Source organism: Lactuca sativa, chromosome 5, assembly GCF_002870075.4.
Source record: "Lactuca sativa cultivar Salinas chromosome 5, Lsat_Salinas_v11, whole genome shotgun sequence".
NCBI classification, from domain to species: domain Eukaryota; kingdom Viridiplantae; phylum Streptophyta; class Magnoliopsida; order Asterales; family Asteraceae; genus Lactuca; species Lactuca sativa.
This window is the reverse complement of record NC_056627.2, coordinates 92,592,881-92,612,568: the sequence shown is the minus strand read 5'-3', so window position 1 is coordinate 92,612,568 and position 19,688 is coordinate 92,592,881. Positions and strand designations below refer to the sequence as shown.

The window sequence follows — 19,688 nt, the reverse complement described above, 5'->3', positions numbered from 1 at the left end:
TATATATATATATATATATATATATATATATATATATATATATATATATATATATATATATCGAGGATGATTCAAATTAGAACAGTAAATAAAGTGATAACGTGAGAACACTACTTTTATGTTGTAGTTCTGCTATGAATTTTGTATACGCAACTTTATGTTATTATTCATCAAGGAATATATGAATAACCACACTTTAATATCCACACTAAAATCAACTAAATTACTACACATATAAAAAAATTATAGTAGGATAATAATAATAATAATAATAATAATAATAATAATAATAATAATAATAATAATTATTATTATTATTATTATTATTATTATTATTATTATTATTATTATATATATATATATATATATATATATATATATATATATATATATATATATATATATATATATGATGGGTTTATTTGTTGATTGACAGAATGAAGCTTCGAATGGAGGTGGGAAACTTTTTGTCATGGAACATCCGGATCTTAAAGTCCGAGTAGTTCATGGAAACACATTGACTGCTGCTGTTATTTTGAACGAAATTCCTCAAGATGTTAAGGAAGTGTTCTTAACCGCCTCTACTTCTAAGCTTGGAAGGGCCATTGCAATTTACTTAGCTCGTCGTAAAGTTAGAGTCTTGGTATTTTTTTTTTTTTTTGTGAAAGTTGATCTTTGACTTATTTTTTATTTCTTTCATTTCGTCTGCTTGGATATTGATTTAGGAAACTAAATATTTGTGCAGATGCTTACTCAATCAACTGAAAGATTTATAAGCATTAAGAATGAAATTCCATTAGCTAATCAAAACCATTTGATTCAAGTGACAAATTATCAAGCAGCTAAACAGTGCAAGGTAAGATTGTGATATATATATATATATATATATATATATATATATATATATATCTATATATATATATATATATATATATATATATATATTTGTTAATTGGTAGTCAAGTATTAATTAAAAGGTAATTTACAAATGTAATGATTTTGGTGAAACTAACTAGACTTGGATTATCGGAAAATGGATCACTCCAAGTGAGCAAAATTGGGCACCACCAGGAACACATTTCCATCAGTTTGTGGTTCCACCTATAAGTGAATTCCGAAGAGATTGCAAGTATAGTAAGCTTGCAGCTATGAAGCTTCCTGATGGTGTTCAAGGACTAGGCATCTGCGAGGTAATGTAAAAAAGACAAATCTAGCCTTATCACATCTGATAGCCTCTCTCTGGTCAATTGATCGCTGCTTATTTAGAGGGTTTTGGAGTTTAAATTGACATTTATTTTTTGTTTTATGCATATTGTTTGAGCAGTACACATTAGAAAGAGGTGTGGTTCATGCTTGTCATGCGGGTGGGATTGTTCATCTTCTTGAAGGTTGGGAACACAATGAAGTTGGTGAGATTGACGTAGACCATATTGATTTGGCTTGGGAAGCTGCTTTAAAACATGGTTTTAAGCCAGTATGAAAGTCATGTTATAAAACCATCGTTGTCTTGTTATGAGTTAAGAATAAGTGATTCAAACCCCCAAAAAATATTCATATTTGATTGTATGCTTATTGTCAATGTGGCCCAACCAATTTACGTATTTTGGTTTAATAAGTCCCTCATGTTTTTTCTACATTCTAAGGATACAAATTATGTTTTTATGGTTTAAAATATCTCTTTGATAATTATGAAGGGGTTGTAACCCTTTCCTAATACACAAGTTTAATATGCCATGTCAGCTTTATCTCTTCGAAGCTCTCTAAAGATCTGATTCTTCAAAAGTTTCATCTCTTTCAATCTATTGTTCTCTCTCAACACAAAAAAAAAATCATCTTAAACTGCCTTCATAGATCTTCACGAATCTGCCTTGAAAGAAACTCAAATCTCTAATAAAAGGGGAAATAATTGGCGGTGGTTATGAAGATCGGGATAATTGGATTCATTACGCTCCATGAATACAGAAGTAGGAATTTAGATACTCAAAAAAGCAAGTGCCGACCAAGCTCTGGTGGTCTACAAGCGACACACATACTCGAATTCGTACAATTTGACTTCCATCATTGACTTTCTTTTATTCAATTCATTGATTTTCAGCAAGTTCCTAACAACATCTTTTAATTTCTTAAATAAATTGGAACCACAACAAAATGCCTAGTACTTTAAATTAGGGGTGGCAATTTATGACACGATACGACAAAAATACACGAAACGAAACGAAATTGGTGTCACACCCCTGAACCAGACAGCGGAAACGTCCGAGGGCTCGTGTGACTTAAATTGAATATCATCACAATGAATATACATGAATCATAACATAAATATCACCATGCATCAATATATTACAACTGACATTGTTCACATCAAGTACATTGTCTTAACAATATTACAAATCCATACATAAATTGTTTGATAGTTTTCAAAAGCAAAACACACTGACATACTTGGTACTTATTCCTCAGCTTACATGTTACCTGAGAATACAAGTTATTTTGAAAAAGTGGTCAACATATGGAATGTTGGTGAGTTCATAAGCATGTTTGATATGAAAATGTTTTGTGTAGTTTGAACGAAAACAACCCAGAAAATCCGATATTTTCTGAAAAGACCATTGTTTATAAAAAGGTGTGAAGATCCGTAAATATATGCATGATGATTTCAAAACATGTATAATTGAAAAACTTTGTATTAACGTACAAGTGAAAATGTTGAACTTCCCCGGAAAGCCCGATGTTTTCCAAAATAAAAATATCATATAACGGTTTGAATGGTTATCCATCACGTGAATGATTTTGAATTACCTTGTTTACTTGATTTATATTGGATTTATTTATGTGAGTCGTTATAACCATGCATGATAATGACTAGTTCGTCTGTCTTGGCACTCTGGTGAACGCCGGAATTGATCTTAAGATTTTGTCACCCTAGACTGGCCGAGTCTAACTGTAGTGAACAGCTGAGGTGTGGGGGAGTCACCCCCGTATAGATATATACACAAACTCTCGCTCTCCCTCCAGGAGACTTTGATTATAACTACAGACTACGACCGACACACGTTGGTGCCACCCATTATTACTCACTAAATCCCAATTGACTTTGATTACAATTGATTATCAACCTGTATTTGTTTACTTTGATTACGCATAGGCCTAACAAACGAGGAGAAGAGGAATACAAAGTCGTGCTACTTTCGTGAATTATTTTGGGCTGTTGGGTATACGAAGGACATGTTGGCCCATTTCGTATTTGATTACATGGACCTTACTAGCAATGCTAATGGGCCACTAAGGCCCAATGGCACTTATAAGCCATTGAGGGCCCCTTAAATATGAAATTAGGTCATAGAAGACCCAATAACATTTATAATTATCCCTTGGGCCCAAAAGTCATGTTAATGGGTCACAAAGGCCCAATAAGCACGTTTGGAAACTTTCAAGCCCAAAGAATTTAGTGTTTACTTGTTTTAGGTATAGTATAGTTGTCGTAATGTTTAATTGAACAATTGTTAAATTTGTATCGTTACGAGACCGGTAGGTCATTTATAACGATATTTGGAAATTTATGTATATTCATCTTGACATTTGTCGTAAATTGTAGTTTGGTATTTTTGACCCAAATATTTTAATGATAAAATAATTGACTCTAAATATAGGTTTGACCCATTTTAGCCCTTCTTTAATAAAGATGACAATTTTAGTCCCTTTTATAAAAAAAATGACATTTTAAGTGCTTAAATCATTTTCTTGACACATTTGACCTATAGACTTACTTAATTGATATTTTTAGGCAAAAAATTACTCTTTGACAGTTTCAGCCCTACCAGAAAAGTATTTTTCGGTCAAAGCCCAAACTTTTGCAACTTTTACAATTTTGGCCCAAAATCCAAAATCTTTACATTTTTGGTCCTTTTTAGTAAAGAAACGCATCTTTACCCTTGAAATAATTTTGTTTACCTTTTTATCCCCTGTTTTGAGGAATTTTTCATTTTAGCCCTTTGAAAATCAAAATTTTCGCAACTTTGAGCTTAATGGGCTGAAAAGCCCAAAAATTGGCCCATTGAGCTATTATTTACATTTCAAGTCCTTTGAAGAGCATAATTGTCAAAAAAAATATCTATTTTAACTTTTTTGACTCTTTTAACCCCCAAGAAAACCGTGAATACCAACTTTTCACCCAACTTTTGTTTATTTCACAATTTAAGCCCCAAAAATTTGTTTTATGTTACAATATGTCTATTTTAAATCTTAAAGGGTATTTTTCTTGACTTTTTTAGTGTGGTATACCTTGGATCATGTTTGTTTTCCTTCTTATGTCATAGATCTCGAGATTTCTTCTCTTTTTGTTGCATATTTACCACATAAACACTTACAATCACACATACATGCATAAAATCATACATAGCACACACATACACATAGATCTACACATTTTACTTGTATTCTCCCCCATAAAACTTGTAAAACCGAAAAAGAGGGGTATGAACTCACCTTTGCTTGTTGTTTTTTATTTAGAAGGAAGAAATGAAGAAAACTTGGTCCTAGAAAGCCTTCTTGGAAGATCTCAAACTTAGAGGTTTCTAAGATGGGAATCATGAGTTTAAATGAGTTAAGACGAGATTTTTGATAAAAAAAAGAATCTAGACCATGGATCCAAGCATGAACTTACCTAAGATGATGATTTTTGTAGAATAACTTCCTTGAAGAGCCCTTAAATCTCGAAATTTTTGGATGAACAAGCAAGAGTGTTTCTTTGAGAGTGTTTGAGTGAATTATGTGTGTGTGTGTCTTTCCCCTTGTGGTTCTCGGCCGAAGAAGAAAAAGAGAGAGGGGGAAGAGAGAGATAAAAGGATATATGCTTGGAAGTATGGGATATTTGCATGGATGTCCCATGTATAATGGTGAGGTGGCAAGTGAAAAGTCAACTCTCCCTCCTTCATTTGTGTGGTTGGGCCGAGAGAATGAGAAGGAAGAAAAGAAATTTGAGCTTTTTGTGCTTAAGTCCATTTTATGGCCCAATTAAATGATTTTCGGCCCAATTGGTCTTGGGAGAGGGTTCATGGCCCAAAATAAATCAAGAAATGATTTTATGGCTCATTAGGGCTAATTAGGTGAGTTATGGCCCAATAAGGTCCATTAGGGTATTTATTTCATTCTAGGCCCAATATGGCCCAAATTATTAAAATAAATGGAAGTGGGTCCAATTAGAGCCCATTTAAGAGTTCTAAGCCCAAAATAGTCAAATTGGAAACTTATTGGCCCATTAGGCCCAATAAGGAAGTCCTAGTCCAAAATGGACTTAAACCGGGATTTCTAGGGTTCCCAATTCTTTGTTGACTATTTGATGTGCTTGCATAAAGTGTTTGATGGGAGTTTTTGTTGGGTTTTGAGCATTCTAACACTTCCTAAGTGTACATGCAACCCTAATAACCTTGGATCTATGTTTGTCTAATTATCATGCAAAGTTGATTTCTAAGGCTATAATCCTATCTAGCATACATGGGGAACAATATTAACTTGAATAATAGATAGAACTACATACCTTGTTGTTGTAAGTGTTCCTTGAAACCTTGTAAGCCTAGCACCTCAAGTGTGATGCCTCAAATGCTTCACACAACACCAAATTCAAAGAATAAACTTGAGAGAATACTCTAACACATGCAAAATCGGCCAAGCCCTTTTGTTTCTTAGTGTCGCCGATTTTGGGGAGAGTTACATTGCTTTTATAGTGTGTTACATTAGGTAAACCCTAATGCCCCATGACTCTTCATTTCTTGATCCATGGGTTAACTCCATAGAGCATCCATGGAGCATCCTATGGGTGGAACCCAACTTGACAATCCATGGAGCATCTTAGCCCACTATATAAGATATGGAAGATTTATATAATCTACCCATATATCTAATTAGTTATCTTTTGATCACTTAATTAATTCTTGATCAAAACTAATAATATTATTAATATATTAGAACTTATAACATATTAATAAACCATATGTGTTAATTCTCTCATTTAGTTTATTCAATTGCACGGTGCCATGCAACCCAAATAGACCATGTCGGGTCGGGTCAAGTATTTACCAGAAATAGTTATGGACTTAGACACCTTATCCAACAGTCTCCCACTTGGATAAGTCTAATAACTATAACTACAATACTTCAGGAACTGATCGGCAATCGTAGCTCTTTCAAGGTCTCTCGGAACTGAGAAGATGTTGATACGCCATTTAAGATAAGTGATCATATAATCCTCTGTTCTAGATATCAGCCGGACAATTACATGGAACAAAGTGTTACTTATTGTCCAGCAGTTTGTTTCTGGATTTCCGATTTGTTTGACAAAGTACTTAATTGAACACATCAACTTAGTTCTGACCGGGCCCAGTACATAGGTCAAAACAAAATCATCGAGGAGCCCAGATATCAGCTTCTAATCTAAGAAGGAACAGATAAACTTCGACTCATATGTTTGTTCTACTACTAGTTGAATTATACACAAAAGCACGTTTTATAACATCGAGTTACCAATGCGTTTTGGTACAATCAATGCATAACCAATTCATAGGCAACAAATCATATCTCTAGGTTTGAAGATTTATATGATATTACCGTCTCACGATCACTCGAGATAAAATTCCATGAAGTGATTCCAGTGAGCGTGGGTTGATTCCAATACTCATAACTTATGAGCACTCATGAAGTGTTGTCTTATATCCTGACACCTACAACCAACTTCATGACAGTCTTACTTCATATCTACTTCCAACATATGACTGACTGTGGAAAGTTTGAATAATATGTGAAACCACAACATACTATTCTGGAAGTCAAAACATGCAAAAGAAATTATAGTAAACGATTGACAAAAGATAGTAACACTTTACTCATTAATAAACACAACTTTTATTCATCATCAAATGTCAATTACACTTTACAAATTTCATAATTTATCTAACTACTAAAACTTATATCATCCTTCAGCCCTATGCTCCGAGCATGCTGGAGATGCTTAACCCTACTCAGTCCCTTTGTGAGGGGATCTATTGGGTTCTTATCCGATGATACCCTCTTTTCCACGAGGATTCCTTCTTCTATGCAATGTCTGATAAAATGATATTTTCTGTCGATGTGTCTGGATCTCTCGTGATCCCTTGGTTCCTTGGCTAAGGCAACAACACCTTCACTATCACAGAAAATTTCCATGGGCTCCTTTATAGCTGGTACAACTCCAAGGTCTCCAATGAAGTTCTTTAGCCATATTGCCTCATTTGCTGCCTCGCTCGCTGCTATATACTCTGATTCACAAGTGGAATCAGCCACTGTCTCCTGCTTGGAACTCTTCCAAGTGATTGCTCCTCCGTTTAAGGTAAAGACCCAGCCCGACTGAGAGCGGAAATTATCCCTATCAGTATGGAAGCTAGCATCACTATACCCTACAACTCTCAAGTCATCACTCCCACCGAAGGTAAGGACCCAGTCCTTAGTCCTCCGTAGGTACTTGAGGATATTCTTTACCGCAGTCCAGTGTGTCTTGCCAGGATTCCCCTGATACCTGCTAACCATGCTCAAGGCACAGGCTACATCAGGTCGAGGACACTTCATAGCATACATGATCGAGCCTACTGCTGAAGCATAATATACTTGACTCATTTCTGCTATCTCAGCCTCGGTACTTGGGCTTTGTGTCTTACTCAATCTAGCGTTACTCTGGATGGGTAACTCTCCTTTCTTGGAGTTCTGCATGCTGAATCTCTTCAACACCTTGTCCAAGTAGGTACTTTGACTAAGTCCAATTAGTCATTTACTCCGGTTTCTCAAAATCCTTATCCCTAGAATATAGGCAGCTTCTCCTAGGTCCTTCATAGAGAAACACTCCCCAAGCCAGGACTTAACTTCCTGCAGAGTTGGGATGTCATTTCCTATGAGTAGTATGTCATCCACATACAATACCAAAAAGCTAACAATACTCCCACTAGCCTTAACATACACACAAGATTCATCTTCACTCCTAGAAAAGCCAAATTCCTTGACTTTCTCATTAAAGCAAAGATTCCATCTGCGAGGTGCTTGCTTTAATCCATAAATGGATTTCTCAAGCTTACACACTCTATTAGGGTACTCGTTGCTGACAAAACCTTCTAGCTGACTCATGTAAATATCTTCAATCAACTTTCCATTAAGGAAAGAGGTTTTGACATCCATTTGCCATATTTCATAGTCATGAAATGCAGCTATGGCTAACATAACCCTAATAAACTTAATCTTGGCTACTGGAGAAAAAGTCTCATCATAATCCACTCCAGTAGTTTTAGAGAAGCCCTTTGCAAATAGTCGAGCATTATAAGTGTGTACATTACCATCCATGTCGGTCTTCTTCTTGAAGATCCATTTGCACCCTACAGTCTTACGACCTGGTACATTCTCAACCAAGTTCCAAACTTGATTGTCATACATGGATTGTATCTCGCTATCCATAGCCTCTTTCCATTTAGCAGACTCAGGGCCTGCCATGGCTTCCGTGTAGCTGTTAGGTTCATCCAGACCTACTAGTGTCTCATCACTAATAAGTGTCTCACCTTCCGCGGTAATATGGAAACATAGTAATGCTCAGGTGCATTCCTAACTCTTGTGGAACGCCTCAGAGGTACAGACTCGTCAATTGGCTCAACAGGAGTTTCCTCCTCAAGTTGAGGGCTAGGGTTTGAAGTTCCTTCACCACTTGACTCTTGAAGTTCTTCAAGGTCAATTTGCCTCCCACTGTCTCCTTGGCTTATAAATTCTCTCTCTCGAAAGACTCCTCTTCTTGCTACAAAGACCACATTATCACTAGGTCTGTAGAAGAGGTAACCAAAGGATCTTTATGGGTAGCTGATGAAAATACACCTCTCGCTTCGGGGTTCTAGCTTATCATGAGACTCGTGCCTCACAAAACTCTCACAACCCCAAATCTTAATGTGGTCTAGTTTAGGTACTTTACCAGTCTACATCTCGTGAGGAGTTTTGGCAACTTTCTTTGTAGGGACTAGATTAAGAATATGGGCGGCTGTCTCTAAGGCATACCCCCAGAATGAGATTGGTAGCGAAGCTCGACTCATCATGGAACGAACCATATCCAACAAGGTTCGATTACGCCTTTCAGCCACACCATTCAACTGCGGTGTCCTGGGAGGTGTCAATTGTGAGATAATCCCACATTCCCTAAGATAGTCGACGAACTATGAACTAAGATACTCACCACCTTGATCGGATCGAAGCATCTTAATGTTCCTGCCCAATTGATTCTCAACTTCCTGTTTAAATTCCTTAAACCTTTCGAAAGTCTCTAACTTATGCTTGAATAAGTTGACATATCCATATCTACTATAATCATCAGTAAAAGTCAAATAATAACGATTAGCATCCCTTGTGGCATGTTTGAATGGTCCACACACATCCGTGTGCACAAGATCCAACAAACCTTCACCCCTCTCACAAGAACCTGTAAAGGGTGATTTTGTCATTTTTCCAAGTAAGCATGATTCACAACTATCATCAGACTTTAGGTCAAATGACTCCAAGACTCCATCCTTTTGGAGTTGGCCTATGCGTTTCTTGCATATATGTCTAAGAGAACAATTCCATAGTGATGTTTTATCCAAGTTATTATTATTAACAGAATCAACACACAATACATTATTTCCTAAGTTATCAACCACAGATACAGTTTCATACACGCCATCACAAGGTATTGCTTTAAAATAAAGAACATTATTAAAGAAAGCATTAATCGAACCAACTTCATTATCAAATAAAAAGGTGAAACCTTGTTTATACAATGCATGAAAGGAAATAATATTTCTTTCCATTTCTGGCGAATAACAGCATTTATTTAAATCTAAACTAAACCCACTACTTAGCGATAAAGTATAAACTCCAATCTTGGTGACAGGTGAAGCTTTCCTATTTCCCATGATCAAGTTTATTCTTCCTTGCTCCACATTCTCACTTCTTCTTAGTCCCTGCAAATCAGAACAGATATGAATACCACAACCGGTATCAAGGACCCATGAGTTAGAATGGGGTGAGTTATTAGATAAGATAGTGTAAATACCTGCATGGTTGGGTTTAACTTTCCCATCCTTCACATTTTGCTGGTACTTTGGGTAGTTCCGCTTCCAATGTGCCTTTTCATGGCAATAGAAGCATTCAGCCTCTTTTGGGTCAGAAGAAGGAGTGATGAAACCTTTCTTGGTTCTACTTGAAGAAGAGCCATCAAGGGTCCTAACCTTGGTACCCTTTGAAAAACTCTTTCTCTTCTTCCCTCGTCCTTTCACGATTGCCAAGACAGGGGCGGAGTTGGTAGGAGTAGGAGTAGTAACAACCGCCTTATCCTTAAGACCACTTTCCGTGGTCTTTAAGAGTCCTTGAAGTTTGCTGAGAATGACCTCTTCCTTGTTCATGTGGTATGTCATGCGGAATTGATCATAACATGAAGGTAAGGAGTGCAAAATAATATCTATTTCTAGCTCCTTGGGGAAGTTCACATTAAGCTTCAGCAAGCGGTCCACAAATCTTTGCATTTTCTGCATGTGGCTCGTGATGGGTTCTCCATCCTTCATTCGGGTTGTTATCATGGAGGATATGATTTCATACCTCTCTTGTCGTGCACTTTGATGGTATCTTTCCATCAAATCTTGGTGCATTTCAAAAGGGTAGTAGTCCTCGTAGGACTTTTGGAGGTCGGCTGTCATAGTGGCCATCATGATGCATGCGACCTTGGTGGCATCCCTTTCATGTGCCCTAAAGTCAGCGATCTCTTGAGGAGTAGCAACTGTCTCATCAATCTCCTTAAGCTTCTTATCGAGGACATATTCTTTGTCCTCGTAGCGGGTAATCATTCGAATGTTTCTGATCCATTCATTAAAGTTGGATCCATCAAAAGTGACTTTCCCACACAAGTTCATTAGATAAAAGAAGCCGTTAGGATTAGAGCCAGAAGCAGTAGTGTTTGCAGACATCTGAAAAGAAGAAAAGTTTAGTTTAGAAATAGAGATAGTCCTTCATAAAACACCCAAATGTAGTATTAAGGCTAGGACCCAATCACAATATATTATACTTAGAAGAGGTATGCTGTAATCTAAGTAATAACATATTTGAAAGGTAGGTGAATGACGATTCACCAATTTCCACCAAAGTCGAAATATTAAAAATATTTAATTTGGTTCTTAGAAACTCCTAGATTCTTTTGAGATTCAATGAACTTTTCAAAGGCATGTTTCAATCTCGAGCGTGCCCTCCAAGTTTTGTGACTGGGATGCCGAGGATCACAAAACGAGGTGTGAAGTAACCATGCAAATTACTTGGTACCCTTAATGTATTACCCCTCAATCGATGTGCCGGTTAACCACACACGCTCCATCGATACTATGATAAATATTAAGTCACCCTTTACCTACCTTGTTAAGTCCAAGTTAGTGTGTCGGTTAACCACACACGCTCCACTAACGACTTAGACAAAGTGTAAAGTGTAATTTCATGGATTAGCACCTTATTCACATTTTTCCTAAAGTAACTAAGATTGGGAATTTAATAAAACATTTAGTTACTTTATAATATTCATCATACTTTTAATGAGAATTTATAAGTCCTTGTCTTACCCGTTCGTCTAACGACCCTCCACCAGTCAAGCAAGCGGTGGGTGAGAGTGGACACCCATTAAGTTGCCATTTTATAGGCAACAACCTTATACCCACCTTATAGATTGGCTTCGTGAATGAGGCGTACTAGCGGTAAGACGACTTTGATCTTATACATATATATATATATATATATATATATATATATATATATATATATATATATATATATATATATATATATATATATATATATTATTAACTTATAATATTATAAGTATAAGGGTTGAATTTTAACTTTTAAAATTCTAAGGGTTGGAACTAAAGTTTTAATCAAGAGTTTACTTGTTCCAAAACTTGAGGGAAAGTTTTGTAAACTTTCAAAACCTTTCATTTCTTGTAACTTATGAGTTCATTAGGGTATTAAAAATGAAGACTCTTCATTTTTATAACCCATATGTTCTTTTAATGGTTTTAAAGTGCAGTGACTTTTGGTTTTCCATAACTTGAGGACAAGTTGTGGACTCCATTAAAACACATAATGATCAAGAGTTAATCTACCACATAGGTTACAAACAATTCCTATGATCATCTAAACATCATAAGATAAAGAACATGAACATGAACACTTTCATGAATCAAAACTTACACTTAAAACTTTGTAATTTTGATAACTTGTTGTTGTAAATGATGGGTTTTAGCCATAAGAACTTTCCTATGTGCGCATGCAAAACCCTAATGCTTGGATCTAGGCTTTCTAAATAAGCATGCTTTGAATCCAAGACTTCTAATGGCTAATTAGGTTAAATAACAACATTGAAACAGATCTAGAACCATACCTTTGAGTTCCTTGTTGATCTTGTGGTCTTGGAGCTTCTAGAGTCACAAATGTCACTCCTCTAATGGCTTACAAACACTAATAGCAAGGAAGATGATTTAGGAGAGAGGAGAGGGGAGGAAATCGGCCAGGGTTCTCTTACTTTAGGTGAGGTTCCGATTTCCTTATGCCATGGGGTCTATTTATACTTGTAGACTCCTTAAGGGTTACAATCTAAACCCTAATTGGATAATCTTCTCTTAAGGCTATCCAAATCCTTTCCATAGATAAGCCTTGGACGAATTTAGCTATCCTTTAGCTTCTAGAATTCGTCCCATCTCTATCTATAAGGATTTACAGTCTAAAGCTTAACTATCAAACAATTGACAGTTCATACCCCTTTATTTAATTAATCTCTTTAAGTCACCAAATTAATTCTAATTAATTCTATGACCTATATTAATCAAATAACAATATATTATTCTTTATATTATTCTCATAATATATTAATAATATTTACTCTCTCTTAATAAATCATCCTATCAAGTTGCTATGGTGAAGGCAACCCAAAAGGACCATGCACAACCGGGTCAAATACTTGCCTAATATAGTTGTAGCCTTAGACACTATTCCAACAGTAAATGGATTAGCAAAGACATTACACCATCTAAAACAAGTTTTCAAGTACCAAAACAGTTTAGGGTAATGTTTCTAGTCCATTTCCAGCAACTAAAGTCAAAAATCTGCATTCTGAGGCTCCTACTCACCGAGTGCATGAACCTACTCGGCGAGTAGGTTGAAGATTCACATGAACTCGGCGAGTCCCCCCATGGACTCGGCGACTTCATCAGGCAGATTGCACAAAATCGACTTTTTTCAACTATTTAGCACAAATAACAAACAAACAAGCCTAGGCTCTGATACCACTGTTGGGTTTTGAGCATTCTAACACTTCCTAAGTGTACATGCAACCCTAATAACCTTGGATCTATGTTTGTCTAATTATCATGCAAAGTTGATTTCCAAGGCTATGATCCTATTTAGCATACATGGGGAACAATATTAACTTGAATAATATACAGAACTACATACCTTGTTGTTGTAAGTGTTCCTTGAAACCTTGTGAGCCTAGCACCTCAAGTGTGATGCCTCAAATGCTTCACACAACACCAAATTCAAAGAATAAACTTGAGAGAATACTCTACCACATGCAAAATCGGCCAAGCCCTCTTGTTTCTTAGTGTCGCCGATTTTGGGGAGAGTTACATTGCTTATATAGTGTGTTACATTAGGTAAACCCTAATGTTCCATGACTCTTCATTTCTTGATCCATGGGTTAACTCCATGGAGCATCCTATGGGTGGAACCCAACTTGACAATCCATGGAGCCTCTTAGCCCACTATATAAGATATGGAAGATTTACATAATCTACCCATATATCTAATTAGTTATCTTTTGATCACTTAATTAATTCTAAATTAATTCTTGATCAAAACTAATAATATTATTAATATACTAGAACTTATAATATATTAATAAACCATATGTGTTATTTCTTTCATTTAGTTTATTCAATTGCACGGTGCCATGCAACCCAAATGGACCATGCTGGGTCAGGTCAAGTATTTACCAGAAATAGTTATGGACTTAGACACCTTATCCAACAAGCCGGAGGCTGCAATATGAGGGCATTATCCGAAGTTCTGCACTGCAGCAGGCTTCAAGGACGAAGCCTTGTTTAAGTAGGGGAGAGTTTTAACATCCCGATTTCCCGATATCCGTTTAAGCTCTAAGAGTCGTGTTTTAAAGGCGACTCGATGAGTGGATAGGCCAACTCGTTGAGCAGAGACCAAATCAGCAGCTTAGATTTTAGACCTTACTCAACGAGTTTGAGGACCCGACTCGACAAGTAGGTGTTGGAAAGTGAAAACCCTAATTTTTAGGGTTTTCACCCTATTTAAAGGTCCTTAACTTTCCTCCTCATCCTCCCTTGTCACCTTCACATCCAGAAAAACCCTAATAGCTAGCTAGTCTCTATTCTTAAGTGTGTGAGACCAAAAGAGAGTGTATTGGAGCATTTCTTGAGGAGTTAAGAGCTTGGAACAAGGAAGAGCTTGTAGATCCATCCTTTCCAGTGTTGTGACAACAAGATTGAGGTATAAAGCTACCACCTTTACATTTCACGGCTTAGATCTCCCTTTTGGTAAAAGAATTGTCATTTCTAGGGCATGATGGGGTCACACTCGGATTTGAGCTTGTCACAAGGGCATGGCTTCAGATCTTGACTTCCCAAGGCCTTATGGACATAAAGCCTTAAGCTTTATGAAGCCCTAGCCATCCTTCATGTCCAAAACCTTCTCTTAATGTTAGTTATGAGTGTTTTATCTTCATAAAACCTTGCATGTGATGGGTTTTAGCCATATGAACATTCCTATGTGCACATGCAACCCTAATGCTTGGATCTAGATTTCTCTAATTGAACATACATTGAATCCAAGACTTTTAATGACTAATATACAATAATAACAATATGAAATCAAAGATTAGAAGTTTACCTTGAAACACTTGCTTGATCTTCTTGTCCTTGAGGCTTTAGAGTCACAATTGTCACTCCTCTAATGGCTTACAAACACCAACTAGCAAGGAGGATGATTTGAGAGAGAGGAGGGAAGAGAAATTCGGCCAGGGTTTCTTTTCAAAGCATAAGTGCCGATTTCTCTTGACCCTAAAGGTTTAGTTATACTTGCAAGGCTCCTAGGGTTTCACCCTTAAACCCTATAACAAATAACAAACCATATAACTAGGTTTTAAGACCATATGATATTATCGTCTTGCGATCACCCTTTTTATCACATTCCATAAGGTGATTCCAGCAAGCGCGGGTTTGTTCCAATGATCAAAACCAGTTCATAAGCACTCATGAACGCTGCAGCAACCTTTTGCTATGTCTAATACCATTTAGACAATTTGCACACCAATTCATGACAATCTTCATTCATATCTACTTCCAACATATGAACGATTGTGGACAATTTGAATAATTCGATTATTCTTAATAAACTCAATTATTTTGGAAGTCAAGACATGCAAAAATGAAACAATAGTTAAACAATTAACATAAGACAGTAACATTACTCATAAATAATACTCTTTTATTTAATCATCAAATGTTAATTACATTTATCTATTACACGTTTCTATTACTATCTAATCTATACTAATATCATCCTTCAACCCAATACTCCTAGCATGCTGCAAGTGTTTAACCCTACTCAGTCCCTTGGTAAGCGGATCTGCTGGGTTATCTTCTGGTGATATCCTCTTCACTATGAGTTGTCCTTCTTCTACACGATGTCAAATAAAGTGATATTTTCTGTCGATATGTCTAGATCTACCATGATCCCTCGGTTCCTTGGTCAAGGCAACCGTTCCTTCATTATCACAGAAAATCTCCATGGGCTCCTTTATGGCGGGTACAACTCCAAGATCACCGATGAAGTTCTTTAACCATATTGCCTCCTTCGACGCTTCGCTCGCTGCAATATACTCTGATTCGCACGTTGAATCAGCTACGGTTTCTTGCTTGGAACTTTTCCAAGTTACTGCTCCTCCATTCAGAGTAAAGACCCAGCCTGACTACGAACGGTAGTTGTCCCTGTCGGTCTGAAAGCTGGCGTCACTATACCCTCGCACCTTCAAGTCATCACTCCCACCGAGGACTAAGAACCATTCCTTCGTCCTCCGAAGGTACTTAAGGATATTCTTGACCGCAATCCAATGGGCTCTTCCATGGTTCCCTTGATATCTGCAAACCATGCTCAAAGCAAAGGCTACATCAGGGCGAGTATAAGTCATAACATACATGATTGAGCCAACTGCGGAAGCGTATGGTACTCGGCTCATTTCTGCTATCTCAGCTTCAGTACTCAGACTTTGAGTCTTACTCAACTTGGCATTACTTTGTATCGGTAATTCTCCCTTCTTCGAGTTTTCCATACTAAAACGTTTCAGTACTTTATCCTAGTAAGTGTTCTGACTAAGTCCTATTAGTCTCTTACTTCTTTCTCTCGCTATCCCTATTCCCAAAATATAGGAAGCCTCTCCGAGGTCCTTCATAGTGAAGCACTTCCCGAGCCAGGACTTAACTTCCTGCAGAGTCGGGACGTCGTTTCCTATGAGTAGTATGTCATCGACATACAGAACGAGGAAGCTTACTGTACTCCCACTGGCTTTGACATATACACACGATTCATCTTCGCTTCGTACAAATCCAAACTCTTTGACTTTCTCATCGAAGCAAAGATTCCATCTGCGAGACGCTTGCTTAAGTCCATAAATGGACTTCTCAAGCTTACACACTCTATTCGGATGCTTCGGATCGACAAAACCCTCTGGATGAGCCATGTAAACATCCTCAGCCAACTTCCCATTAAGGAAAGCGCTTTTGACATCCATTTGCCAAATCTCATAATCATGAAATGCGGCAATAATTAGCATCACTCTAATAGATTTTATCTTCGCAACTGGTGAGAAGGTCTCATCATAGTCAACTCCGGGAGTTTGAGTAAAGCCCTTCGCAACCAATCACACTTTATATGTGTGTACGTTTCCATCCACGTCGGTCTTCTTCTTAAAGATCCATTTGCACCCAACTGTCTTACGTCCGGGCACATTATCAACCAAATTCCAAACTTGGTTGTCATACATGGATTGGATCTCGCTGTCCATTGCCTCTTTCCATTTCGTAGACTCCGGGCCTGCCATGGCTTCCTTAGAGCTATTAGGTTCATCTAGATTTTATAGTGTACCATCACTAATGTACGTATCCCCTTCGGTAGTAATATGAAAACCATAAAACTGGGGTTGAACTCTAACTCTTTCGGAACGTCTAAGAGGTAAGGACTCGTCAATCGGTTCAACCGGAGTTTCCTCCTCGGGTTGAGTGCCAGCGGTAGAGGTTCCTTCATCTATCGATTCTTGAATCTCTTCAAGCTCGATTTTCCTCCCACTATCTCCTTGGCTTATGAGTTCTCGCTCTCGGAAAACTCCTCTCCTCGCAACAAAGACAACATTGTCCTTCGGTCTATAGAAGAGATATCCAAAGGATTTTTGCGGGTAGCCGATGAAAATACATCGCTCACTACGAGGTTCAAGCTTGTCGTGAGTATCTCGTCTTACGAAAGCCTCGCAACCCCAAACCTTGATATGTGCTAACGAGGGAGCTTTCCCTGTCCACATCTCGTGAGGTGTTTTGGCAACCTTCTTAGTAGGGACTCGGTTAAGGATATGGGTGGCAGTCTCTAAGCCATACCCCCAAAAAGAGATAGGTAGTGAAGCACGACTCATCATAGAGCGAACCATGTCTAACAAGGTTCGATTACGCCTTTCTGCCACACCATTCAACTGTGGTGTCCTAGGTGGCGTCAATTGTGAAACTATTCCACACTCCTTGAGATAGTCGTGGAATTCAAGATTTAGGTACTCTCCTCCTCGATCGGATCGAAGCATCTTGATTTTCCTACCCAATTGATTCTCCACTTCATTCTTGAACTCTTTAAATTTTTCAAAAGTTTCTGACTTTTGTTTGATTAAGTAGATATACCCATATCTACTATAGTCATCGGTAAAAGTCACATAGAAGCGGTTCCCATCCTTCGTGGTTGATCTAAACGGTCCACATACATCGGTATGTATGAGGTCCAATAGACCCTCACCCCTTTCACATGTACTTGTGAAGGGTGACTTAGTCATCTTTCCAAGTAAACAAGACTCGCAAGTGTCATCTTCCCTAAGGTCGAATGACTCTAACACTCCATCCTTTTGGAGTTGGGCTATGCGCTTCTTGTTGACATGTCCAAGACGACAATGCCACAAGGATGCTCTATCCACACCATTGGAAGAATCCATGCATAAAACATCATTTCCTAGGTTATCTACAATGATAATAGTTTTATAAATTCCATTACATGGTATAGCTTCAAAATATAAGACACCATTTAGATAAGCAAGAATAGAACCATTCTCATTATTAAAAGAAAATCTAAAACCTTGTCTAAACAAATTATGAAAGGAAATGATGTTTCTAGCCATTTCTGGCGAATAGCAACAATTGTTCAAATCTAAAGATAAACCATTCCTAAGCACTAAAGAATACACTCCAATCTTGGTCACAGGCGACGATCTTCTGTTCCCCATTTTATGGCAATGATGGCACTCTGCCTCCTTAGGGTTAGGACAGGGTTTAGCAGGATCAACTTTGGTCCCACTAGAAGAGGAACCATCTTGGGACTTTCCCTTGCGGTGGCTCTTAGACGGAGCCTTCCTCTTCTTGCCTCTTCCTTGCCCAATGGCCAAAACAGGAGCAGGGGGTGGATTGGGAGTTGGTGCAACAGACTTGTCCTTTAGGTTGCTTTCAGCAACCCTAAGGAGACCTTGGAGCTTGCTTAGGGTGACCTCTTCCTTGTTCATGTGATAGGTCATCCTAAATTGATTGTAACATAGAGGCAAAGAGTGAAGCACCATGTCGATCGCCAAGTCTTCCCAAAAGTCAACATTCAACTTGCGAAGACGATCGACATACCTTTGCATCTTTTGCAGGTGCATGGTAAGAGATTCTCCATGACCCATTTTAGCGAAAATCATGTTAGTGAAAATCTCGTAACGCTCTTGCCTCGCGTTCTGGTGGTATCTCTCCAACAAGTCTTGGTGCATTTCGTACGGATACATGTCCTCATAGGACTTTTGGAATTCGGCATTCATGGTGGCTATCATGATGCAATGTACCTTCGTTGCATCACGCTCGTGAGTTTCAAAAGCGGTCATTTCAGTCTAAGTAGCGATTTCTGGGTTGATTTTCTCGAGCTTCTCATCTAGGACATACTCCTTGTCCTCATAGCAAGCAATTGTGCGAATGTATCTTATCCATTCGCTAAAGTTCGTCCCATCAAAAGTGACCTTTTGACAAAGGCTCATCAATGTGAATGAACTAGCAGCAGCGTTGTTTGCGTTTGACATCTACAAATAGAAAGGACAAAGATAGGTTAGAATATGAATCCCTAATTATCACCCAATAAGAAAAATTAGGGCTAGGATCCAACAACAATATTTACATATTAGAAAAGGGATGCCGTAATCCAACATGCAAATAACATGAAGGTAAGTGAATGACGATTCACTAATTCTCCACCATAAAAACATAACTTTAGGTTCTAAATGTATTGAAAATTCCTAGGTTTGGATGAGATTCATTGAAACTTTTCAA

General features: G+C 37.6%; 1 protein-coding gene across 1 annotated transcript; it reads left to right on the top strand.

The window, feature by feature from the left end:
• The first annotated feature begins 440 nt into the window (after window positions 1-440).
• On the top strand, window positions 441-1,667 carry LOC128126213 (very-long-chain aldehyde decarbonylase GL1-3-like). The gene is made up of 4 exons (XM_052763983.1): window positions 441-643; window positions 746-856; window positions 1,017-1,190; window positions 1,325-1,667. The coding sequence occupies exons 1-4, from the start codon at window positions 473-475 to the stop codon at window positions 1,478-1,480; spliced, it is 612 nt and encodes a 203-aa protein (XP_052619943.1). The 5' UTR covers window positions 441-472; the 3' UTR covers window positions 1,481-1,667.
• Window positions 1,668-19,688: the final 18,021 nt, after the last annotated feature.